The sequence below is a fragment of the Durio zibethinus genome, chromosome 3, assembly GCF_047325235.1.
Source record: "Durio zibethinus cultivar Kanyao isolate XHJ-2024 chromosome 3, ASM4732523v1, whole genome shotgun sequence".
In the NCBI taxonomy this organism is placed as follows: Eukaryota; Viridiplantae; Streptophyta; class Magnoliopsida; order Malvales; family Malvaceae; genus Durio; species Durio zibethinus.
Window position 1 is genome coordinate 4525837 of NC_143164.1, and position 26297 is coordinate 4552133.

The window sequence follows — 26297 nt, forward strand, 5'->3', positions numbered from 1 at the left end:
ATAAATCCATAGCACAGTCAAAACCTTCGGGAAAATGTTTCCATGGAAAGGAAACTGTAGTCTGTAGCAACTTGGATTGATATTTTCTAATTAAATTCCAGCAGCTGCCAAACCTTGCATGTGATGAACCATTAATCTGAATGCGTCTAGTCGTTTACTTGCTGCTTTTGATTAAGCAATCAACAAAGATTTTGGGGTCAACTTACCGAAATTATTGCCATCCCATTTGACAGTAATGTTATGTAGATTCATATAGCCATTCAGGGCAGAATGAAAGTGGATCCAAGCTCTTTTGAAATGACCCCACTTGCATTGGTTGCTTAATTTATCACATTCGCACCCCCAATATGTAACAAATTCTAAAAGATTACATCTTCTTTTTGCAAGAAATTTCAATATACAAAACGGCAATGTAAAGATTAATTATGCAGTTTTATATATTGGAGCAAATCATCCCACTTACATAATATTATTTGTATTCCCTTTTTAGAAATGATTTTATTTATATTTGGTCGTATTCCACTTGCTGAATAAGGATGACCCTAGTTTAAAAGAATAATTAATAATAATTGAGTGGAGACAAATGACAAATTAAAAAGGGTAAATTATATCTATGGTCTTTAAACTTTGAGCCGTTGGCTAAAATAATTAAAAAAAAAAACTCTTGAATTTTATAATTTTATTTAGATATACCCTTATATTAAACCTTAATTTTTAATTTACAATCAAATAAGTTCTTAACTTTTTATTTTATGCTTAAACAAGCATCTAACATAATTCATTTTTTTATTTGAAATAAAAAACTTATATGGCTACAAAACAAAGCATTAGAACTTATTTAGATACAATAAAAATATAAAAGCTTGATTAAAAAATATAATAATTTAGAGATTTTTTTAATATTTTAACCTAATCAGTTTACTTCTAAAATTTTCGAAAGTAATTATTTATTACTCCAATACTTTCAACGTTGAAACAAAACAATCCTTCTGTCATTCAAATCATTAATTCTGACTTTAAATGTCATGTAGTTCACATGTGATGCACACATGCTACACCTAGGGCAGATAAAACCCTATGTAAAGGCTTTAAAATTGATGTTATGTGTTTGTTTTTTTTTTGGATGAGGTCACAATGGTGGATGATGATGAAAGGCCCTGGTGGTTTGGGGTGTGGGTAAGTGTTTTTGGTTGAGTTGCGGATGTAGAGGGTAGGGTTTGATTGTGCATTGTTAGTTTTTTGTTTTGGTTTTTTTTTTTAAACCTGAAATCAATCTATTTTCTATTTTTAAGATAAGATGATGAATTGAATGAAATACAGGATAGTTGTTTTTCTTCATTGCCTCTGTAATTCGGTTCAGACTTGCTGGCTTTTAAAAAATTGATGGGGGGATAGAGTAAACAAGGAGTTATGTGATAATTGGATCAAATCCTTGCAGGTTTTCACGATTCATTTGTTTGTGGTATTGCTGTAGCATGAGTCAAGGTATCACATGTTTTATGATTGTGTTTATTAAAGAAGTTTGGAAGACACTGCAAAAGTGTGGGATCAACAGGAGAATCGAGTGCCGGGCTGTTCGAGTTAAATTGGACTGAGAAAAAGCTAAAAGAGAGAGCTCTGATTTCAATCATTTTACGTGTCGCATGAAATGCTCGTCTTTACTTAATATGGAGAGAAAGGAATCAAAAGATGTTCAAGCAAGTAGAGGAGATGTTAAAGCTAGAAATAAAGAGAATAAAAAAAGTACTTACGAACTGGTTGTATGGATTAACGCGAATTGCAGGAGATGTTAACAAACAACGATGTAATACATAAAATTTAATCTGTGAGCTTCTAGAATAGGTTGACAAATTGTTGTATATGTTGAAAATTAGTTGTATTGTCATATAATTTAACTAATTTAGATAAATAAAATCACAATTATCCAATAAAAAAAAAGTTTTTTTAACATGTTACCTACCTACCAGTTAGTTCCACGTGCGTGTTAATTGACATTTAATGTTAAAATGAACCATCAGGTTGACGAAATGATTGTGTTGTTATGATTATGAAAACACAGGGATCAATCTGTTAATTTTTAGAATTTAAGGACAAAAATGATATGTGATTCAAAAGTTAGGGAGAATGTGTGTAATTAATCCAATTAAAAAAAAAGTTCCATCCCTTAACAACTTTGAGTTTTGACTTTATCGAGTAGTTAATTTCCACATGGGCCCCTTTACTCCTTCGCCTGGTTTTCATTTTTTTTTTTAATTAATAAACAACACGAGAACCACGTTACGCATGCAATACGCAATTTCATTTTTATAACTTTTTTTTCTTTATTTTTTTCTTGATTTGGCTCCTAGTTTGCGTCTTATATACCGTGAAAACCACAACCAAAAAAAAAAAAAAAAAAAAGAAGTCGGTGGTTTGAGTCATATATATTCACATACTGTTATGATGCAAAAGCCAAAAAAAAATCAAGTAAAAATATTATTTATTTTAATATTAATAAAATTAATAAAATTTAAATATTTTATTTATAAAATATAAGTTCAAACGTCATTTTCAAAATTTAACGAAACGAAAAATCTCCTTCAAATTGTGAGTGGTTTTTTTTTTAAGATTGGGGGGGCGGTTGTTGGTTGGAGATTTGGGGTTTGTCACTAATATATCTAGGTAGGTGGCAGTTGGCAATTGATTCGAGAGAAATCAATATCGTTACCATTTTGAATGCATGCAAGTCAATTTCAGATTTTTTTTTTCTTTTGTTGAATTTAGTCAATTTCAAATTACGAACTTCTTGGCGTAGTGGCAACAAAAACATCAATGAAGCATGTAAGTTTGAATTCGATTGGGATTCGATCGGGATTCGAATTCAAACAACCTTTACTCATGCCCCGACCTAAAAAGAAAAGTCAATTCGAAAATTGAATTCGTGGAACATTGTAATAGGTTGCAAATTAGCTGGCGTTACAGAATGATGTTGACTGGAAAGTTGCTCGGTGGGTTGATGGCCGGCTTTTTAGAAGGCTCATTAGAATATATATATATATATATATATTTAAATCAAAATAGAACTTTAAATCAAGATTCATAAAATGAAATTAATATTTTGAAATTCATCTCCATTTGATAATTTATCAAGATATATATATTTTTTATATCATGAAAATAAAATTTTAATACAAATAAAAAAAATTTTTTGACTCAAAATTATATCTTTATTATCTTCTTAAATGTTTTTAACTACTAAATTAAATATTTTGAGACGGTAAAATAAGTTTTGAACATTAAAATTTACCAAATAATAATTTCGAAAGGAAATATTTTACTTGTTATAATTATTTTATTTTATAATATAATCATAAATATTTTTATATTTTGTGTGAGTAATATTCTTTTAAAATTATCTTAAAAGCGCATTCCTCAAACTGATGGATTCTAAATTTTGCTGTTGGAATACTTAAAAAAAAAAACTCATTTTTTTACAAATTAAAATAATTCCGGTAGTTTTAAATTATTTTTAAGCATGTAAATTTTTTATATTAAAAAATAATAAAACAATTATTATTAGCATTTCTTATAAAAATCTTTTTGTACAACGAAATTATTATTGACAGGTCTTTTAATCCAAAAAAAAAAAGCGAGAAAGAGAGAAATTGTAATAATGTTGGGGGTTGGGACAGTGGTGTGTTGCAGAATGGTTAGTTCAGTTCAGTTGGTAGAGTAGGATTGGGACCATTTTACAACTGGCTTTGTCCATTTAAATGGGACAAGGATCCCATCCAATTCCTGTTGCATTTGCCCGCCAGGAATCCAAACGAAAATTTTGCATGCAAACAGTAAAACAGTTAAAAATCATTGAGCCGTACCATAAAATAGACTTTTACCACTCGATTCCATCTAAAGCAACAGTAACAACAAACAGTCCCCTGCCCTCTCTCTTATCTTTCTTCAGCGTCAGGTGATCACGACGTACGATAGACGGATGGATGCATGCAGCGGAAAATCATGGCCTAAAATGGGACCCGCCGGCCAAACCCAACTCAACCCGAATCCCAAGACAGGATTCTCTTGGAACTCGGGGTTAGTGCCTTATAGCTGGCATACGTTCCAGTTGGCATCCCATTTCAAACCTTCTCTTCCTTTCCTGCGGTTAGGTCCGTTAAACCAAAAAAGAAGAAAACAAAAAAAACTCCTTCCCCACTCTAAACCACGAGTGCCACGTCATCCCCCACCACCCTTAAATGATCATACGTGGCTCCAATATGCAGCTGGAGCGTTTCGGTCATCATTGCTGTGTCCACATGGAACTTGTTGGGCCCCAACAACAAACCAGCTTGGCGAGAAAGGAACCGGCCCTGTTGCTTGATTTTTGTCAAGTTTTGTCTACATCTGCCACACCAATAATTCAAGAGAGAGAGAGAGATCAGCACACCAGTTACACAGCTCAATCATTTTCGGTCAAAAGCCACTTTTTTTCCCCTCTTTCCTTTGTTTTTCTTTTGGCTCGAGGAGGAAGAAATGATTAAGATTAACTTGATTAATGACAATCCTAAGTTAATCAGCTTTGTCAGTCCAATGACGTGGTCTCTCAAATTCAGAGGGAGCCAGCTTTGATTTGATGATGATACTTTTACGTGATTGGTGGCCTAACTTTTAATAGCCTAAACTTTATAGCCCATAATTTGTCTTTTAAATACTTAGTTGTCTTCCAACTTACGATCATATCAAGCATGAAATTCCAAACAAACCCTTTTTTTTTTTTATTTAAAAGTACTAAAGAGAATAGTATACTAAGGAACACATTGATGAATGATGATTGCACTTCAAGATCTAACTTCAACTTCCGTGTCCAAATTCATCAGCCTAACAATTATCATAGTTATCATATTTTATGAAAAAGTTTGCATTTTAATTGATAATTTTGATTTGGCAATTTTGCTTCTAAATCATCAAATTCATCTCTCAATTTTATTTTTTAAAGGTGACTGACGAGATAAATGGTACAATGATTAGTAAGGTTGAAGACTGGTTTTAGATATTCTATTGACATATTGTCATGGCAAATTCATTAGTAATTTATCCAATTACTAAATATCTAATCCAATAAGTAATTTATCCAATATCAATGAATTTTTAAATTTTATAAATAAAATTAATATTGTAAAAAAAACAAATTCAAAAATAAAATACTAAAAACCATGACAAATTAATTATCAATAACACAATAAATAAAATATTAGGGAACATTTTACTTATAATTTTTCATTACAATTCTATAATTATCTAATTACAATAAAAAAATATATAAAAATTCAATATTTTATAAATGTGAATTTTATATGAAATTGATAGACCCTACAAAAATTCATTGTAGGTGATTTGCTTCCGTTTATCTGCCCAAACTTCATTATATTTCCATCTTTACTATCATCATAGGCTGACCTAAACATTATAACATTCTTCGCCTTTCATGCATTAATGTGCATTGAAGCTAAATTAACATTTTGGTCACATAAATACTACTTTTCGAAATGGTCCACACTCCGTATGCCCACAGCATGTATATATTAAAACGTTATCTAACCATTAAACATATGCATATCTTAAAACCCTTCTGCTATAATTCAGTGCATTTAGGTCAAGACCAGGTTATGATGCTTGCACATTCTTTTTCTCTTTATTTTTCCTTTCTGTTTTGATGAATGGATAATGGCAGTACATTCACTGATTCAATGCAAAGCAGAATCATATATATTGTTATAACATCTTATCTTCAGCAATTAATATATAGTACAGACAATTACAAAAATACTACCAGAGTATTTCCCACTTGCGGTTTAGTGGAACTGAGAAAATAGCAACATTGTTTCGGCGGGATTGGATTCTATTATATTTTTAATGTGATACAATTGAATTCATTTTATTTAATATAAAATTTTTTATTTGTAATTACAATAAATTTTTTTAATCTTACTGACAATTCAAATGAATTTTTCATATAAGATTTATGAGAATCAAATTCTTAACAAATCAAAGACTTTGTTTCCAGGAAACATCCTCCTACTGCTTTTCTGTACCCATGTGCCTTCTTCATCCCTTAATCATATTTTAAAATCCCTGGATTTGATCCGTGTTTTGGTGTACTTGAAAGATAACACATTCTAAATGACTGAAACTGCCATTCTTTGTTCCATAAAAAAAAAATTTCAGATGCATACTTACAACATAGGCATTATTGTGAGAATCCAAAGCATAATTTTGTTGGTTAAAGGCAGTCCAGTAGCGTGCCCACAACTTTGGGTCCATTCTCTTCCCCTTCCCTTGCAGGCTTACCCCTTTCTTCTAATAAATGGCCTCTGAAAAAATCTGTTATCCTCCCACAATATACAAAGTAAGCACTGATTATTTTCCTGGGTTTTGTTTTTTATCATATTGATGGCCTCAAAACGCGCTGCATCAATTACATTTTGGTCATCAGTGAGTTCATGGACCTCCAAAATGTTTTTACTTTGATTTTTTTTTAAACATTAAAATTAAATTAATTTTAATTTAATTCGTTGATATAATCACATTTAACGATAGCATCCGATAATTTTAAAATTTAATATTTATAATTTTTTTATTTACAAGATCTCTTCCTCTCCCTTAAATCAGCGATTGAAAGGATGCGGGACTGTTTTCATTGGGTGGAAGTTAGGAAAACTTCAAGCAAAGGCATGGCGGGCCGGGTCACGTGATGAGGGGATTGTAGAAAGGTGGCGGTACGGCTAAAGGACAAGGATTAGGTAAAGGGGTGGCGGGCGGAGGGTGCGCGTGGGACTTTTGTTTGGGAGTTGGGGCTCTTGCGGGAAATGGGTTTATGTATGGCCCGAAGGAGGTTTAGCCAGCTGTCGCCCGAGTAACCCTTCCAGGCTCAAAAGGGGCTCATTTTCCTTTCCCTTCAAATTTTGTTGCTTTTCATCACTTTAGTCTTTTTCTTTGTTTTTCCCCACTTTTTCCATTTTGTATTTATCATTAAAAATCGCACTGCAATTTGCTTTATCCGTATCATTTTAAATTTTAATATATAATATTTTCTTTTATTTTCAAAAGACTGTCTGATATAAAAATAAAAAATAAAACTAGTTTAATTTTGGCTAAACTACATTACTCTGTCAATCAAAAGGAAAGCATACCACTTTTTGCATAAAATTTGATGTTAAAACATATTTGAGATATTTTTGCAAAGCTTGGAAAGCATGAAAGAGAGTCGTAACTAATTTTGGTATGATTCAGATATAAAGAAATCTAAGATAATCATGAAAGATTAGGAGCAGCAAATAGGAAAAAAAAAATAGAGGAATAAATTAAGCTGGTGAGACGGTGGAGTCCGTTTTTTGGCTGTTTCATAATGTATAAAAAAAACGGGTGGACTGAGTAGCGTGACCGGCACGTGGCAGTAATTTGGGAGTAGGCGGTTAGGGGGGGAAATTGCTGTAAGTGGGGGTTTGGCGTTTGAGTTTTTACGACAGGCTGGACTGACGCAACTGCTGTACCGTTCGTTCCCCGATTCTGCTAATTAGCTTTGTCGTTTTCTACGCCAGCTCAGCTATACCGCGTGTCCTTTTCCCCTCCCTTATCATTCCTATAAAAAAAATTAAAACAAATAAAAATTTAATTATCAATATGCTGTCCAGCCTGGCTTATCATTCCCCTCTCCAAAGTCCCAACCGTACACTTATTTCTTTCGTAATTAGTTTTTTTTTAATTCGGATAAGATTTAATTTATCCTCTCAAACTTTAATTTTCAAAATATGATTAATTTAAATATGATATAATAATTTAAATTTTTAAAAAATTATATTTAAATTTTGTGAAAATTAAAAAAGTTTTATGATTTGCATATCTAAAATATAATAAATAAATATGAAGATTAATTATAAAAAATAATTCAACTGCTCTTAATTACCAAGTCTCTGATTCTATTGATATTTTGGACTTTTCACCGCTTAACTTCCCCACATAATTACCCATTACAGGTGTGAACTTGACGATTTGGTAAGGTGGGAACAGCTACGTAATCCATACATTGGAAAGGGAGAGGGGCTGATAATAATACGTATAAGTTAGGAAATCGAGAAAATGACGCGTGTCATATTGACAGCTGTATACTAGTAACTGCCTTGCCTGGAAGAATCCTCAACTCTCAACGGCTATGGCCGGTGAGTGCTCACTTCTACCGGTTCAACTAGTCATTCTTATCCCCTGCCATATATATATTCTTCTCCATTTCTTTCTTCGCTTCTCTTTAATGAAAGGTGAGGCGGAGCCTCAACCACCGTAGTACCAATCCCTCCACCACCCTCTTCGAAAAACAGCCTTCTCAAATCTGTACAAAAAAAATAGATTAATTTTTGTTGGTTTTTGATTTTGTAATCAGTTTTTGGAGTTTTTTTTTTTTTTTTTTAAATCCAATGGCTTCTACAAGGAAAGATGTGGATCGGATCAAAGGTCCATGGAGTCCAGAAGAAGATGAGGCTTTACAGCGGCTGGTTCAAACGTACGGTCCGAGGAACTGGTCTTTAATAAGCAAATCGATACCGGGTCGATCGGGAAAGTCTTGTAGGCTTCGATGGTGCAACCAGCTTTCACCTGAGGTTGAACACCGACCGTTCACTCCTGAAGAAGATGATACCATAATTCGAGCCCATGCCCGATTCGGTAACAAATGGGCTACCATCGCTCGACTCCTCAATGGCCGTACTGATAATGCGATTAAGAACCACTGGAACTCGACGCTCAAGCGAAAATGCTCCTCGATGGCTGATGATTTGAACGACGATTCGCCGCAGCCGCTTAAAAGGTCGGCCAGTCTTGGTACTGGTAATAATGTATCGGGGCTTTTCTTGAACCCTAGTAGTCCTTCAGGATCCGATTTGAGTGACTCGAGTTTGCCCGCCGCCTCACCGGTTTACAGACCGTTAGCAAGAACTGGGTCTTTGGTCCCTTCTAGTCAGCATGTGGAAACAGCATCCTCCACAACGGATCCTCCAACCTTACTCAGCCTCTCGCTGCCTGGATCTGATTCATGTGACATCTCTGATCGGGGACCTGTATCCCCAGCCGGATTCAACCCTGTTCCAAGTCCAACACTGGTGGCGGCATCAACATCAGCACCAGCCCCTGCTTCGGTTTCAGCTGTGCAGTTGCAGCAAGTGGGGGTGCAAAACGTTGAGGTTGGAATGGAGAAGCAGTTTTTTAGTCCAGAGTTTTTGGCAGTTATGCAAGAGATGATAAGAAAAGAAGTGAGAAGCTACATGGCTGGGATTGAACAAAATGGGCTATGTTTTCAAACTGAGGCTATCAGAAATGCTGTTGTTAAGCGTATTGGAATCAGCAAGATCGAGTAGACAACAACAAGAGTCAGCAGAAGGAAAAAGTAGTCTTTTGTTTCCTTTCTTCGGTTTTCCAAGTCTTCTTTTTTTTTGGTTTAGTTAGTCTATCGCTGGTTATAGAAATAATAATTTTGGTAGTGTACAGATGGATAAAAATGGGGAATCAAGAAGTGAAAGGATGTTGATGAGAAGGGTGGAAGTAGATTACCAGGTTGGAACTTTGAGAAAAAAAAGAAACTCTAAAAAATGGAAATGAAAAAAAAAAAGGAAAAATCTTTATATTTTGCAAATATTTTTTTTCTCTTTCAGAAAATGGGTTCAAAGAAATTAGAAAGAATTTTAAGGGTAATGCAATGATGAAGTTTGGTTTTAGATTCGTCACAAAACCTTCTGATACTCATCATGCTGCTAAAACCAACAAAACAATAACTGTTTCTTTGGCAAAGCAAACAAATAGAGACCACATGTTTCCTAAGTTTTAGTAGTAAACCCTTTGTTAATTATGAAAAACCAAACCTCTATCTTGGCAAATTGGTGTCTTGTTGAAGACAAATGATCATAATTTATTTGTTGGTTATAGATTTGTTCTACTATTGGTCCACAACTCCTCAAATTATAGGTAAAAAAAAAGAAAGAGAAGCTAAAAAATTTGTTACAATAGCATCCCGTGACCAAGCTAAGGCTAATGTACGATGTAACTCATCAAAACGCTAACCATGAATTTGTCTGGTAAACAAATGAATTGCTATGTATTTTTTCATGATCTGCTGTTTATAGATCATGGCTTATGTAAAAGTAAAACCTTGTAATTGGTATATATAAAAGTTTCACAACCATTGGAAGTTTGAGGATAAGAAGTAGGATATAATAAATATCTTCCTTGCTTAAGCTAGGCTTTTCATTCCAATTATCTACATAAATTCCCTCTTGTTTCCCCACAATTTTTAGATATATGACTGACAAATAAGCTCCAAGACTGTATCAATACTGGCAAGCTGATGCAAATGAAGTACATATTGGACCATCAAGCAATGAAAGACTTATTTGAATAGAAATTTTGTAAATATTTATTAGTCAGTTATCTGTCACGATAATGCTTTGTTTTTATTGAAGAAATGAAGACTCATTGCCATAGAATCTCTATTCTTATTGTTTCGTTACCTTGATGAGAAATGCATGGAAAGCTCTTTTTTCCTATTTTGGATCAATTATTACGTGTTACTCTACCTATGAGACCTCTTTTATCTTTCGTATTATTTCCTTCATGAAACTTAATGGGCTGCAACATGGCACACTAGGTCCAAATTGACATTGATAGACATTGTGAGCACTGAGCAGTATTTGCTGGCCAAGCCGAGGGCACTACTCCAGAATAAATCAGGCTTTCTGTAGCCTCAGCCAGAGAGGAAAAAGGGTGATAGTGGGGTGTTCCCTGTCAACTGCTTGCAAAATCTACTTTGGTAAGCTGGTTTCTGAAAGGCAACTCGCTTGATTTCATATCTTTACCAAATAAATCACAGCTTTTTAAATACTAATTAAATAAAAAATATAAGATTGGAATGTTGGTTGTCAATGATGAATTAACCATCACTTTTCTTAAGACCTGAAAATCATTTGATTCATTCTTTTCTGCCTCATTCGACTACCCGAGGACAAAAAGATTTCATATTTTCATGCATCAAGCAATACACGGTCTGGACTGTGGACACTGGACACCACAAGCTGCTTAGGAAAATGAAACTATTCTTGTTTGCAATAGTTATATTGATTCAACATTGCAAGGCACACCAGATTGCTTGCGGAAAATTGGTTTCTATATGCCTGGCTTCAGAGAATTGTCAGAATTAGTAAACTTGGTGATCGTAACCCATCCTTGTTAGCGGCAGTGCTGTGGCTCCATTTGCGGGCCGCTTCTTTCCTACCTTCGTTGCCCCATTTTGCATCCTTTGGTTCTGTTCGCTTCCTTGTACTTTATTTCTTGAATATGACCTTTACTTTCCCTTCTAAGGGATGTGATGCTTCGCTGCTACTATTAGATAGGCCTAGCGATTCTTAGAGGCTATAAGCGGGTACATTTGATCAAGAGTCCTTAAGCTGCCTGTCATTCTAATCTATATTCTGTTGTTGACATCCTTGCTTTATCTGCTGCAGATGCTATGGCATTTGTAAGAGCGCTCATTTTTCTGCTGTGAACTAAGATGACCGCCATTTACTTTTCTGAAGTAGTATTATGTCTGTTTTTAGTATTAATTTAGCTACTACTTATATTCGAATGACAAAGTGCTTTACTGTTCTATGGTGTTTATCCATGTAAGCCAAACGGTCATAATCAGTAGTGTCCCCAAAAGTTGGTATTCAAAAGCCATTAATGGTAAGACCAGCCTGCCTATACGAAATTCATACGTTCAATTCTCACGAAAGAGAATTTGTTCACCGGCAACGTCCCAATTGTGTTCATATTAAGGCTTAAGCGTTCTCAGCATTAAAATGGGATTCAAGGGACAGATAAGGATAAATTGTTGCAAAAGAAATTACCACTCAAACCCACCCAATGTTCTGTAAAACATTGCCATGACTAAGCAAATTAGCTAATTCTATACTTCTACTGTCTTTCCAATTTACAAACACGAATCCAAAGCCTTAGTAGGGGTCCTAAATCCACGAAATTCTACCGCACAATTGAATAATAACCAATAGACACTAAAACGGAGTCATTTGTTTACAGATTATTTAAAAGATGCTGGGACGTATCAGTTAGGGTCTCCTGCAGTCTTATTATTGAATTGTTGAGGATCAATTTTGTCCCCCAGAAGCATTTGAACTACCTGGCTCATGGATGGTCTTGCATGTCTGTCTGCTTCTGTACACTTTAGAGCCACCTCCAGCAGATTTTCCAATTTATTTCTGTCATAATCATAGCCCATGGCAGGGTCTATTAGCTCTTCAACCCAAGACGTTGTTGCAGCAGCTCCAATTTTCTTCCCTTTGACCCAAGCTTCTAACTTCTGGTGCCATACTTCTCCACTAGTTTCAACAGCAGGGACACCTATAGTCGAGTTCCTCCCTGTTATCATTTCCAAGATGACAATCCCATAGCTATAGACGTCCACTTTGGAGGTGATGGGCAGATTGTAAACCCACTCAGGCGCCATGTAACCTCTTGTTCCTCTAATCTTGGAAAAGCTTGAACCTTTAAGACTGTCCCTATTGAGCAGTTTGGATAGACCAAAATCTGCTACTTTAGGATGATAGCTAGAATCCAACAGTATGTTCTTAGGCTTGACATCACAGTGCAGAACCCATTCTAAGCATTCTTCATGCAAATAAGCCAGACCCTTGGCTGTGCCCACTGCAATATCGAACCTCTTCTTCCAATCAAGTGAATTAGACGAGAGGTTCTTTGCTAATGATCCCTTTTCCATGTACTCATACACCAAAAGCCTATGCTTCCCCTCTGCGCAGTATCCCCACATCTCAATCAAGTTCATGTGGTTAAGCCTACCTATTGTGCTTACTTCTGCAAGAAATTCCTCCTCCCCTTGATTAGCTTCAATATTAAGTCGCTTAATTGCTGCAATTCGTTGATCAGACAAAATTCCCTTGTAAACCACTCCACCTCCTCCTCGTCCAATCTCTTCACTGAAACCCCGTGTTGCCTTTTTCAACTCATCATAGGTGAATTTTTTGAATCCAGTTGCAGCAAGAAGGTAGCCTCGTGTCGTTGCATCAGAGCTTTTCCCTGTTTTGTGCAAGAAACTGAACACCAGAAAGATGCAGATCATCTCAAGGAATCCAATTATAGAAGCGCACCAAATCAGAATCTTTAATGACCCATATCCAGTTTTCTTCAGATAAGCTCTTTCTAGCTGTTTTGTCTGCTTGCTCGAGCAATTTAATTTGAATTCTTCAACAGTTTTGTTGTCGGCGAAAGATTTTGGGAGTTTCAAGTACAAGGTTCCATTGTAACTAGAGTAACGATGACCATTACGCAATTCCCATTTTGGATAACAGCGATAGGCACCATCCTCTGGGAAATATCTGTATTGAAAGGCTACGCAACACAAATTCAAGCAAGCCTTGGCACAGTTCTCTAAGGTGTAATTACGGAGGATATCGTAATGGTAGCCAAAAAAATTAACATGACGGAGTTTGACAAAGTTGAAATCATGATTGCCGCATGGAAGTTCAAATTCTGGTTCGCATCCATCGTTCCAGTCTTCTTGGTTTTTCATCTTGAACCCTGGTGGGCAAGAGCACTTTGGGCCCCAACCTGGATCGTAGCTACATATACTATTTGGTCCACAGATTCCATGAATTCTGCAAGATTTAGACATAGCTTGCCATGTGACAGACCAAATCCCTTTTTGCTCTTCAAGAGTGTATAATCTAAGGTTACCATCAAAATCAAGCGTTAATCTTCTCCAAGGTCCTTTACCAAAATCAGTTGATCTAAACTCCACTTTGTCAGAAGATATAAAATAACCTGAAGAGTCGAACGCGGCAAGTCTGCTATCATTGTATCTAGTTCTTCCTTGTTGGTAGTCCAAGAGGGTTGAATCAGGCCAGTAGATGCTGGATGTCTCAGGACCATCCAAAACAAGACGAAGAACATTATCATAGTCATACATCAGCTTGAAGTTACCTGAAGAGTAGTCATTTTGGCTTCGTGATGATACAAGGCTTGTGTATCGAGTGAGTGGTTGTTTAGGAAGAAGTGTATCTGTTGGTGAATCAAAGCTTTGCCAAAGAGTAAGATTATTCCGAGTTTGGAGAACAAGATTACCTGAATCAAGGAGCTTTAACTGTGACCAAGAGTCTGTAACCGTGTTGTTGCTCGTCCAGATTATGAATTGACCTGCATCAGTTAAGATAATATTACTAGTTTTGAGTATGGAGAGCTTTGAGCGCCTTCCATTAACAGGTGTATCTCGGTTTGCCATCCAAACTATAGTGTGGCTACCGTCCTGGCAAGGCTTGGTGAACCAGATGGCGAAGCAATAAGCGTTTTGACCAACGGGGTAAAAACCTGCGGAGAATATGCCACTCGGCGAGATCAAAACGTCATCTCGATTCTCTACGGACAAAGACGATCCTCGCCTTAGAATTGGAACAGCTGATGATGTTAACCACGGGAAAAGGAAGAAAACGAGAACCATAGATTGAACACACTTGGCCATGAATATTTCTTGGCTGCAAAAATCACGCACGCAACATTCCCATTACCTACTTCAGCACTCTGCAACAATTTATCCGCACTAGTAATTTCTTATTATTATTTCTTCTGACTCTGCCCTAACTAGTGGTTTGGTTATCAATTCAAAAACGTGTTGAGTCAGAAGATAGGGCCCTTTGCCCATTGCTGATTGATTTTTAACTGTGGATCACTTTCAATGTGAAGTGTGAATTCAGGAATTGTGAAGTCTCATAAATCATAATGGGACCGATTTTCGGATTTTTGTATTCGGCACTAACGACATTACATATTCTTTCAAGGATCATGAATGTAACTTTTATTAGTGGTTAAAATTTTATTGATGTTGAAAAGAAGTCGACTTTTTTTTAAAAAAAACTAAAAACCTCAATCTTTTGCAAGTAGATTTATTATCTTAAAAAAAAAACGGTTCTTGGAAAAGAAAAACAAAATGAGGGGAGAAAATTGGCCTTGCCACGGCACGGAAAGCAACCAATGAATTGAATTGAGATCGAATTGTCTCAGACAGAATAGAGTGTACTGTTTGTCGTTATCGCAGGTTGCGTGCCCTTTGGCTATACCATGCAGAAGAATGGATATAAAGCTGAAAAGTATCCCCTTATTGACTTGACAATATCAAAGTCTTCTTGTGCATTAAACGTGAACTGGAAAAGTAAGACACCGGCAATCTCACAAAAATAAAAAGTACATTGACTTTGTCTTTAGCATACTTAATCTGTCAAATGCCTATAAAATTCAGAAACACTGTTACCTAGCAGACCAAAATGGAACAAATGTCGCATTCTTTTGATTTTAAGTCTTTTTTTTAAAGAACAATGTGATTTTATTCATTCAACGAGCAAAGTTACAATCAGCATTTATAACATGAGTAATTATGCTTGGACAATCCTCTAACAAACTTTATTCTTTGTGATCTGCAAATCGTGTTTGGCTAACTTGTGGGAGGCCACATTTCCCTTCCGCAAGGTGTGTGCAATGGAACATGCTCTAAACTGTTTCATCTTTTCCCTAGTTTCTTCTACAAATAATCCAACAGGTGAAAAATTCCTTTCCGCTAATTTGAGTTGCTTGATGATGCCTAGGCAGTCTCATTCCAGTGTAATGTTCATAAATATCATTTCCAAAGCAAAAAATTCCGAGTACAAGTGGTAGTTTTATTGGCATTTTTTTGAATTTTGACTGATAGTACCAAGCACTTATAAAAGCTTAGATTGTTTCTATGTGCAGATTGGGTAATCAAGCACTAATAAAAAAATGTTGTCAAATAACAATCTTATTAAACCCTTTTATTCTAAAGATAATACTTTAAAATTTAAGGTTTAGGATTTTTATGTTTGATTGATAAAAAAATTCCTGGAATGCTGTTGTTACGCCTAATTTCGACAATAAATTGGATTGGAACATTCTTCCTGGGCTGCAGTTAGCCACAGAGCCCAAATTAATACCACTGGTGGTGGGCACAGGCAATGTGCAGGGGCCGTCTAGGATCCAGAAGAAAGGCTGTTGGTCCTGAAAAGGCCCATAGGGCAAAAACTGGGCAATTGTCTTGTAACTGTTTACTAAAACTCTGATTGATACTTTGGATTGGAAACGGGGTCTTAGATCCTTTAATTCTGCAACCCACAGCTGGGATAGCTAGGCTTCTCCCGTAACACTTGGGGTCCATTCAGACTTTCTCGATTGATCTCCTCCTTATGTCTGAGTTTGCTAGGGTAAAAATTTATATATACAAAATGAAGCTCAGACAACGTCATTTTTATTGCCCAAACCTAATTTAGATACAAGAACTGGGCTTAGTTACATCGGTACAGGCGCTTGACAAATATAGCATACTACATAACAAGTTTATTCGTTTATATAAGGCATGACAATGTATTTTTGCTGCTTATAGGTTTTCTCCATGGCGAAGAAGCATCTGAACTACTTGACCCATTGTCGGCCTTGCATCTTTATCGTTTTCCACGCATTTTAGAGCTACTGAAACCAGGATCAGCATCTCATCCTTGTCATATTTTCCATCCAACGTGGGATCTATTATCACTCCCATCCACGTTTCTGGTGATTGGATCATCGTCTGTTCTTTCACCCATTTAACTAAAAGAGTTCCTTGCTCTTCTTCCTCTTGACCTTTTGTTCCATGGACTACCATTGAAGGGCTCCTTCCAGTGACCAACTCCAAAAGAACGATTCCATAGCTATAAACATCCACTTTGGAGGTGATGGGCATATTGAAAACCCACTCAGGTGCCATATAACCTCTAGTTCCTCTGATCTTTGAGATCTTTGAATGTTTGACGTCACCCCTGTTTAGCAACCAAGACAGGCCAAAATCTGACACTTTAGGTTGGTAATTAGAGTTAATGAGAATGTTTTGAGGTTTTATGTCACAATGGAGAACCCACTCTAAGCATTCCTCATGTAAATAAGCTAGCCCTCTTGCAGTTCCAACGGCGATTTCATATCTCCTTTTCCAATCAAGGGTTTTGGAGGAGAGGTTTTCAGCCAATGATCCGTGTTCCATGTACTCATAGACCAAAAGCTTGTGCTTTCCCTCTGCACAGTAACCCCACAAATCTATCACGTTCATGTGATTAAGCTTCCCAATGGTGTTCACTTCTGCTAGGAATTCAGCTTCCACTTGGTTAGCATCAAGAATGAGACGCTTGACAGCAGCAACTCGGTCATCTGACAGTTTTCCTTTGTACACAATTCCTCCGGCGCCTCTTCCTATCTCTTTCTTGAAACCATTTGTTGCCTTCTCAAGTTCAGCATAATTAAAATTTCTGAAGCTTCTTGCAGCAAGATGGTATCCTCCCGCTGGGCGTGAATTGTGATGAGTTCTAATCAAGAAGCACCACGCCAAGAAAATGATTAAAAACTCGATTCCTCCGACTACACATGCGGACCAAAGGACAAACTTAAGTGCTGAATTTTCAGGGCTTTTTGGATATGTTCGATCCAGTTGCTCAACTCGTGCGGGGCATTCTAGCTTGTATTCTTGAATAGGCTCGTTGAAGGAGGATATGTTGGCCTTGGGCAATTTCAAATAAAAGTCTGAACTATAATTTGGCTCACGATATCCATCTCGTAATTGAGTTTTGGGATAACAATATGTACCATATGGTAGGTGGGCTTTAACGAATCGAAACTGGAAACCTTTGCAGTTGCATATCTTCAGGCATAAGTTCTTACATTGGTCTATGGTGTAGTTTGGAAACAGTCCATAATCATAGCCGTAAAATTCAGAATGACGGAGTTTTATAAAACCAGCCTCAGATTCATTACAAGAAAGATCAAATTCAGGTTCACAACCAAAGGTCCAATCTGTGTGATTCTTCATCTTGTATCCTGGAAGGCAAGAACATATTTTTCCATAATTAGGAACGTAGGTGCATAGACTGTTTGGTCCACACCTTCCATGGACTAGGCATGCCTTAGAGAAGGCTTGCCATGAAACAACCCATTTTTCTCCCCCTTCACTTAGACTATATAGTCGAATATTGCCATCGAAATCAAGCTTCAATCTTCTCTGTATCTTTGAGCCATAATCAGCTGACTTGAACGTAAAATCATCAGTTGAACTAAAATTGCCCAAGGGATCTAATACTGCAATTCTGCTGTCGTTGTACGTAGATCTTCCAGCTTCCCATCTCAAAAGCCAAGGGCTTGGCCAATAAACACTTGAAATTTCAGGACCTTTGTACACAAGACAGAGGACATTATCTGTGTCGAAATAAAGAATAAAGAAACCTGAAGAATAGTTCATTTGGCTTCTATATGAGACAAGTTTGGTGTCCTTGTTGAACTGTTGAAGAGGAAGCAGGGTATCGGTGGGCGAATCAAAGCTTTGCCAAAGTGTGACACCCTCCATATCATGCAGGACAAGATTGCCGCTATCGTAAAGTTTTAAATATGTAGGGGTCAGGGAAGCGGTGGCTGTCTCCCAAACAACGATATGTCTAGCATCTGTCAAGATAAGTTTACCAGTTTTGGTGAGGGATAGCTTCGATTGTCTACCATTGACAGGATGGTCACGGTTTGCCATCCAGACGACGGTGCAATTGTCACTGCAGGATGGTTTGTTGAACCAAATGGCAAAGCAATGGGCGTTTTGACCAATGGGATGAAATCCGGAGCTGAAAGTTCCATCTCGCGAAATCAAAACATCACCTATGGTTTCCACTGACAGCGATGACCCAGCATTTAGATTATCAGACGAATGAGACAAATATGTGCAGCAGAGAACTAAGGATAGAAGGAGTATGATAAATGGCGTAGCCATGGCAACTGAGAGCAGAGTGCAAAATTAATGTGATGTTATTGAATATAAATAGAGAGACAAGAAAGTTTAGGTGGTTCCACTCACCGGCGGCGTTGAGGAGAAGTGTACCATCACCAGCACCAGTACAGTGTCATCTGAAAAAGACTAGAATTAATTGCTCTAAATCTTCTAGCAAGGTAGCCCCGGCCGGTTATGTAGATGATATAATTGGTACTCAAGACTCAGAGTCCAGATTATTTTAAGCTATCAAAAATTGACTTCCATCTGATTTTTTATTTATTCATTAAATGAACATCTTAAATACATGGAAATATCGCTTCCATTATAAAAAAAGGGAGCTCTACATATTTGAATGTGATATATATTGTGAATGCGACTCTGCATTAATGCACAACCAACAAATTCATGGTGGCTACCAGAAACTGCCAACCCATCCACTTTTATTAATGCTCAAATTAATAAATACAAGTGAGAGCAGCATCACATCATCATCATTATCCAATAAGATGCCAATCTGATCAATCACCCCTCTTCTGTTTTTAACTTTAAAGAGAGAAAAATAAGTGATTTTGAACTGTGTTTGAATTTCAAATTCTTCATTGATTGTACATAAAAAGAAATAGAAAGAAAATAATTTATTTGTAATTAATAAGTGATTGATTTAATTGATTAAAATTTATTTTTTAGATGAAAAGATTTTGAATTTGAATTTTATTGATGATCACTTGTTAAAATTATCTCGAATATATGATTTATAATTATTTATTTTAAGTTATCAGATACGACACATTTTATTTTTACACGAGAGATTTGAATAACATATTTACCCTATATTTCTCTTTTTAAAAAAAATTAACTTGTATTTCTTAAACAGGGATGTATCTACACAGAAGAGAGAAGGACCAATTATCTCTGGATTTAATTAGGTCAGATTGGGTGCATATCTAATTTGATTTTATATTTATAATATTCAAATTTTATTTAATTTGATATTTTTTATTTTTTTTATATTTAAATCTTACTTAACTTGATATTTTATAAATTTGTAATTAATTCTATTCGAGATCAATAAATTATTATTTTTAAATATAAATATAAATTTAAATAAATATAAAAATATATAAAATTAAATAAATAATAAAAAATATTTTTATATATGTTGAGTAGGTTGAAGTGAGTTTATTTAAAATTTGAACTTAAATTTGATCTTGATTTTTTTTTATTATCATACAAAATTTGATTTAAAATAAAACTTTTATAAGATCAAATCAAATTAAAATCCATCAGATTCAATTAGGTTGGCATCCTTACAATTGCCTCTATTGAAATCTTGTAAAAAAAATCTCAGAAGTTTTAGAAATTTAAAGCTTTCTCCTATGGAAAATTTTTTTTATTATATTTGCTCTCACTAAATTGAGACTCATGTAGGAATATATTTCATTGTTTATCTAATAATTAAATATTTACACTTTAGATGATAAGTAAGTTCATTATAATATATATTTTGTAAAAAAACAAATAAAATATTTTTAAAATTCATATAAATAATAAAATGTGAATTAATAAAAATAAAAACATCTTTAACCAATGTAGACTAATGATTTCATTCTTGTTTTCATTTTATATAAGCAAATAGGCATTTGTTATTCTCTAGCTTTTAATGAATAAAAATGAAATATATTTGTTTGCTAAAAGTAAATGATAAAATTAAATATATTGATTTTTTTTTTCAAATATTATATTTATATTTAAAATTTTATAAGCAAAATTCTATTAAATTAATATATATTTTTATGTGTGTATATATCTACAAATGTATATCAAAAGATGATTTATTTATGGTATAATAATATTTACATTATATTCATTCAAAATCATTTAGTTAATCTTAATTATGCAAATATTATTTTTATTGTAGAAAAAATTATATTTTTTATAAAAAAATTATTATACATGTTATTTTTGTTTGAAATTTTTTATATTAATTTATTTTTCAATAAAAAATTAATAAATTAACTTAAAATATTTGCCCACTTATTGAAGAAGCTCCATCTTCTTGTTGTGAACATATTGAGCAAGACTTTTCGCAGTTGGGAAAGAAAAAGGATTTGCAATATCTTGAATCTGACTTTTCAAAACATATTATTCTCAGGGAATTACTATCCTTTCAATCCATTTTATGCTTAATTAGTAACCCACAACGTATCATAACAAAGAAAATAGTATATGTATATATAAAGCATAGTATAACTATACAATTAAGTGCGTTTAGTTATGCTGGTAAGTTATGCTGGTAAGCCGACGTAATGGACCGACAGAAAGGGACAGGGACATGACAATGCCTTCGTTGCTTATTGTTTGTCCCCAAGGCGAAGCAGCATCTGAACTACTTCACCCATCGCCGGTCTTGCGTCTTTGTCTTCCTGCACGCATTGAAGAGCTACTTTAACCAAGATCGACATCTCAGCCTTGTCATATTTCCCCTCCAATGTTGGGTCTATGATCTCCTCCATCCATGTTTCCGTTAAACTCGTCTGATCTCTAACCCATTTAGTTAACGTTCTTTGCAACACATGCTCACCGTCTATTCCATGGACTACCATTGATGGGCTCCTTCCGGTAACCAACTCCAATAAAACGATTCCATAGCTATAAACATCCACTTTGGAGGTAATAGGCATGTTGAACACCCACTCAGGGGCCATGTAACCTCTTGTTCCTCGTATTCTTGAGATTTTTGAATGCTTAACTTCACCTCTGTTTAACAACCATGACAAGCCAAAATCTGAAACTTTTGGCTGGTAATTAGAGTCTATGAGAATGTTTTGAGGCTTTATATCGCAGTGGAGAATCCACTCTAAACATTCTTCATGTAAATAAGCTAGGCCTTTTGCTGTTCCCACTGCAATTTGAAATCTTTTTTCCCAATCGAGTGTTTTGGAAGAGAGGTTTTCCGCCAAGGATCCATGTTCCATGTACTCGTAGACCAACAGTTTGTGCTTTCCCTCCACACAGTATCCCCACAAATCTATCAAGTTCATGTGATTAAGCTTCCCAATTGTGTTCACTTCTGCTAGGAATTCAGCTTCCCCATGATTTGCATCAATCAGTCTTTTGATAGCAGCAATTCGATCATCTGACAGTTTGCCTTTGTACACAATTCCTCCAGAGCCTCTTCCAATTTCTTTTCTGAAACCATTCGTTGCCTTTTCAAGCTCAGCATAAACGAATTTTCTGAAGCTTGCTGCAGCGAGATGGTAGCCTCCCCTTGGGCATGAATCTTGATGAGTTCTAATCAAGAAATACCAGACTAAAAAGATAATAAAGAACTCGATTCCTCCAATCACACTGGCAGACCAAAGGACAAATTTCAGTGGTGATCTTTCAGGGCTTTTTGAATATGTTCGGTCCAGTTGCTCAACTCGTGGAGAGCATTCTAGCTTGTAATCTTTAACGGGCTTGTATGCGGACAGATTTGCCTTTGGCAATTTCAAATAGAAGTCTGCAGTATAACTTGGCTCACGATGTCCATTCCATAATTGAGTCTTGGGATAACAATATGTAGTATATGGTTGGATGGTTTCAATGGCTATAAATTGGAAACCTTTGCAATTGCATACTTGAAGGCATAAGTTCTTACACTGCTCTATGGTGTAATTTGGAAACAAACCATAATCGTAGCCGTAAAATTCAGAATGACGGAGTTTCAGAAAACCAGCCTCAGATTCATTACTAGAAAGATCAAACTCAGGTTTACAACCAAGGGACCAATCTGTGTGCTTCTTCATCTTATGTCCTGGAATGCAAGAACACTTCCTACCATAATTAGGAATGAAGATGCATATACTGTTTGGTCCGCAACTACCATGAACGAGGCATGGTTGAGGGAAGGCTTGCCATGAAACAACCCATTTTTCTCCCCCTTCGCTTAAACTGTATAGTCGAATATTGCCATCAGAATCAAGCTTCAATCTTCTCTGAATCTTCGAGCCATAATCAGCTGACTTGAAGGTAAAATCATCAGTCGAACTAAAATTGCCCAAGGTATCTAGTACTGCGATTCTGGTATCATTGTACGTGGACCTTCCAGCTTCCGATCTCAAAAGCCAAGGACTTGGCCAATAGACACTTGAAACCTCAGGACCATCATACAAAAGACATAGGACGTTATCAGTGTCGAAATAAAAATTGAAGAAACCTGAAGAGTAGTTGATTTGGCTTCTTGACGAGACAAGCCTAGAGTCCTTGTTGAATTGTTGAAGAGGAAGCAACGTATCTGTCGGTGAATCAAAGCTTTGCCAAAGTTTGACACCCTCAAAATCATGCAGGACCAGATTGCCGCTATCATAGAGTTTTAAGCGTGTAGGCGACAAGGAATAGGTGTTTGTGGCCCAAACAATGATATGTCTAGCATCAGTCAAAACAAGATTACCAGTTTTGATCAGGGAGAGCTTTGATTGTCTACCATTGACAGGATGGTCACGGTTTGCCATCCAGATCAGGGTACAGTTATAACTGCAGGAAGGTTTGTTGAACCATATGGCAAAGCTATAGGCGTTTTGGCCAATGGGGTGAAATCCGGCACTGAAAGTTCCATCTGCTGAGATCAAAATATCGTCTGTAGTTTCCACTGATAGTGATGAACCCTCACTTAGAATATCAAAAGATGAAGATGAAAGCGGGCAGCACAGAATCAAAGGAAGAACGATTATGATAAATGGGTTGGCCATAAATCTCGTGAAAGATTGAGGATTGGATTGGGAAGGCCTTGACAACTTAGATCTGTGTTGCTTTTATTACTCTTGGGCGGCCTAGGAAAAGTATACCACCTGCTCAAGGTTCAAGGTTTATCTAAAATTAATTCCAGATCTTCTTACGAGCTAGTAGCTCCGGTTATTATTGAAAAAATTGGTCCACTTTTGCTCTCAACAGTTCTGGAACTAAGAACAAAATTGATTTCAATAAAAATTTTTATTTTGGAAAGAAGAAATTCATTGCAAAAACAAACTACTAGGATCATAATCTTAAATGAATGGAATCTTACTGCAGTCTGATTTGTGGAAAAGTTGTTGATTCACCAAAAAAACCTGTAAAATAGGACTTGATTATCTTTCATCAATTTCAAACGTTCGTGATTAGCTTAAATCCCTTTGGCTAGAATTGAATTGAAAATGGAAAACTCCCCTAGTAGATATATATTCTTAATTTCTACAGTCGTTTCCAATTCTCAACGTCTCCAATTCCTTAATTTCTTGGACATCAAATGCAATTTTGTTTTGCATCAATGCTGCATTATTTGACCTTGCCCTGAAATATACTATTCCCCACTTCCAAGTGCCTCAAAGAAACTTCAAAGTTTCAATCATTTAATTTAACAAATAATTCAATGAAACAGACAGAGAAAGTTTGAATACATCCTTACGTTCAAGAATCCAATCAAATTGAGCGCAAGTGTTGTCAATTTCCCACTAATAAATTTAAATAATTCAATGAAACAGAAATAGAAGTCTGAATACATTGAGCGCAAGTATTGTCAATTTCCCACTGATAAATTCATGAATTCCTGAAGCTCACTTTTCAAAACCTAATGTCACAAAATCTAGATACTATATCCTTCAATCACTCTTTATTAATAATTTAATATCAATCCAACTGGATATCCTCATTGTTGGATAAATTCGTCGATGTCTTTAATAAAGAGCGGTTTATTAAAAAAAATTTTAATTAATTTTTAATTGAATGATTATTTAATTATATATCTTCAACATATGTACTTGAATATATTAACAATAATGTAATTCTTTTAAGATGTGAAAACTCAAAAATAATTATAAGATATAGTAATATATTATTTTAAAATTTTATTTATAATTTTTATATATATTTTATATATATTTATTCAAAAAAATCATGAATTCACCGATGAAATTATGGTAAGCAAGGACTTTTTCGCTTTCTCTCAAAGGGGCACAGCGGTTACGAAATTCCTCTCGGAGTCAGTCTTGGTGGCGGAATTGTCGCCGTCGTCGTCGCAGCGTTTGAGCTTCCCATTTCGGGAGTGGGGGAGGGGTTTTGGTGCCGTTATGGGTGGTTAATCGTTGTTTGTCTTTCTTATTCGGGTTTTTACTGTGAATTATTATTGTCCCGGCGATTAAAAATTTGGGGAATTTTTCAGGGCTTTTTTACTGTTCAAATTTTTTGCTTGGCTCGTGAATGTAAGGCGGCAAGGTAAAACTCGTGGCGTTTAAAAGTTACGCATGATTTGCTGTTTGCTTCTCTCGACTCTAAATTTGGGCTTTTAAGCCCAAAATAACTCCCACTTCGGCTTTTATCATTTAACCCAACGGCCCAACAAGTGAAGGATAAATCAAAGCCATTGACAGACGAGAGAAACACGATGGAAGCAGACAAGCACAGCTATGGTCCATGTACATTCCAGACCCTGTAAGCTAGCTTGGATTCTCCCATACTTAGCAAACCTGGAATACTATTTTTGCTCTTTCATCAGTACTGGGCGGCAACAAAATTACAGATGGATTGCAGGTCTTGAACGTTGATTAATGTAATCTATGTGAGATATTAATATGCAAATGCAGCCATGTAGATGGATTCTATGTGGCTCTTCTCTCTCGGTTGAGCACTCGATGACAAGTTCCTGAATGACAATATTTTTTGAAAGTGCAAGCCTCTTCCTTATTAGCAATGTCCCCTACAAATTTCCGGATGGGAAACTCCATTGGAAGATGTCATGCACTGCAAAATATTCTCTCTATCTCTCTCACATCAACAAAACAAAGTTAGGGAATGTAAGAAAAAAAAGTGTAATATGAAAAAAAATTAATAATTGAACAATAGTTATCAGATATCAAAACTCTCATACATGACTCAGAATCACAAAAATTAGATCTGATAGACTCGCTATCAACTAATTAACTGCCTGCAATCGCGCCAAAACTTTTCGAAGACATTACTAGAGAATGACCACAACACAGCAAAGAAAAAAATAAAAAATAACAATAATAGTAATGAAGTAAACAAATTGAAACGCCAAAGAATCACTAGATCGATTGCAGGCTTTGCATCAGACGCTAGTTTAATGTCCTTCGCCGCCGGAACTTGGACCTGAGTTGGCGACAGCATCAGAAAATGCATGACCTTTTCCTCCTGGACTTGGACCTCCAGTCTTGATTCCTTCAAGGCTCAAACCATCCAAGAAAACCTCGATACCTTTGGTTATAGAGCTGCCTGAGTATTCTGCATTATTAAGAGGACGAGCCCCAGAAGTGATAAGCAATGAAGTTAGAAGAAGAACGAGAACAAAGCATAAAGACTTGACGTTTCCGGCCATTAGGATTTGAGATTAGGTGATAAAGGCTTGGTTTGTTTAACTAGGTAGGAGAGCTAAAATTTGTTTCTTGATTGAGAAATTTTGTTATCT

At 35.6% G+C, this 26297-nt stretch overlaps 3 protein-coding genes and 1 pseudogene across 5 annotated transcripts; 1 reads left to right on the plus strand and 3 right to left on the minus strand.

Moving 5' to 3' along the window:
• The first annotated feature begins 8176 nt into the window (after positions 1-8176).
• Positions 8177-9734, plus strand: LOC111274959 (transcription factor MYB44 pseudogene; annotated as a pseudogene). The gene has a single exon (XR_016340811.1). The product of XR_016340811.1 is annotated as a transcription factor MYB44 pseudogene (transcript).
• Positions 9735-11881: 2147 nt separating this feature from the next.
• Positions 11882-14608, minus strand: LOC111274783 (putative receptor protein kinase ZmPK1). Its single transcript, XM_089758187.1, has 2 exons — positions 14149-14608; positions 11882-14007 (listed from the first exon to the last, which is right to left on the minus strand). The coding sequence occupies exons 1-2, from the start codon at positions 14540-14542 to the stop codon at positions 12116-12118; spliced, it is 2286 nt and encodes a 761-aa protein (XP_089614313.1). The 5' UTR covers positions 14543-14608; the 3' UTR covers positions 11882-12115.
• A 490-nt stretch (positions 14609-15098) lies between these two features.
• On the minus strand, positions 15099-19350 carry LOC111274853 (putative receptor protein kinase ZmPK1). Of its 2 annotated transcripts, none has more exons than XM_022859928.2 (2): positions 18944-19350; positions 15099-18759 (listed from the first exon to the last, which is right to left on the minus strand). In XM_022859928.2, the coding sequence occupies exon 2, from the start codon at positions 18620-18622 to the stop codon at positions 16463-16465; it is 2160 nt and encodes a 719-aa protein (XP_022715663.2). In that variant the 5' UTR covers positions 18623-18759; positions 18944-19350; the 3' UTR covers positions 15099-16462. The 2 variants fall into 2 exon arrangements, with proteins under 2 accessions (XP_022715663.2, XP_089614314.1); XM_089758188.1 differs by having other exon boundaries at positions 15099-18864.
• Positions 19351-21067: 1717 nt separating this feature from the next.
• Positions 21068-24099, minus strand: LOC111301221 (putative receptor protein kinase ZmPK1). The gene has a single exon (XM_022896736.2). It carries the CDS (start codon positions 23587-23589, stop codon positions 21211-21213), a length of 2379 nt encoding a protein of 792 aa, XP_022752471.2. The 5' UTR covers positions 23590-24099; the 3' UTR covers positions 21068-21210.
• Between the last annotated feature and the right edge of the window lie 2198 nt (positions 24100-26297).

What these genes read in the sequence shown, in the direction of transcription:
- LOC111274783 (XM_089758187.1), bottom strand. Translation starts at nt 14,542, where the DNA reads ATGGCCAAGTGTGTTCAATCTATGGTTCTCGTTTTCTTCCTTTTCCCG. An exon ending in GTTAAAGCTCCTTGATTCAG is followed by an intron (nt 14,008 to 14,148) that starts GTAATCTTGTTC and finishes ACTACTCTTCAG; the next exon opens with GTAACTTCAAGCTGATGTAT.
- LOC111274853 (XM_089758188.1), bottom strand. Translation starts at nt 18,859, where the DNA reads ATGGCTACGCCATTTATCATACTCCTTCTATCCTTAGTTCTCTGCTGC.
- LOC111301221 (XM_022896736.2), bottom strand. Translation starts at nt 23,589, where the DNA reads ATGGCCAACCCATTTATCATAATCGTTCTTCCTTTGATTCTGTGCTGC.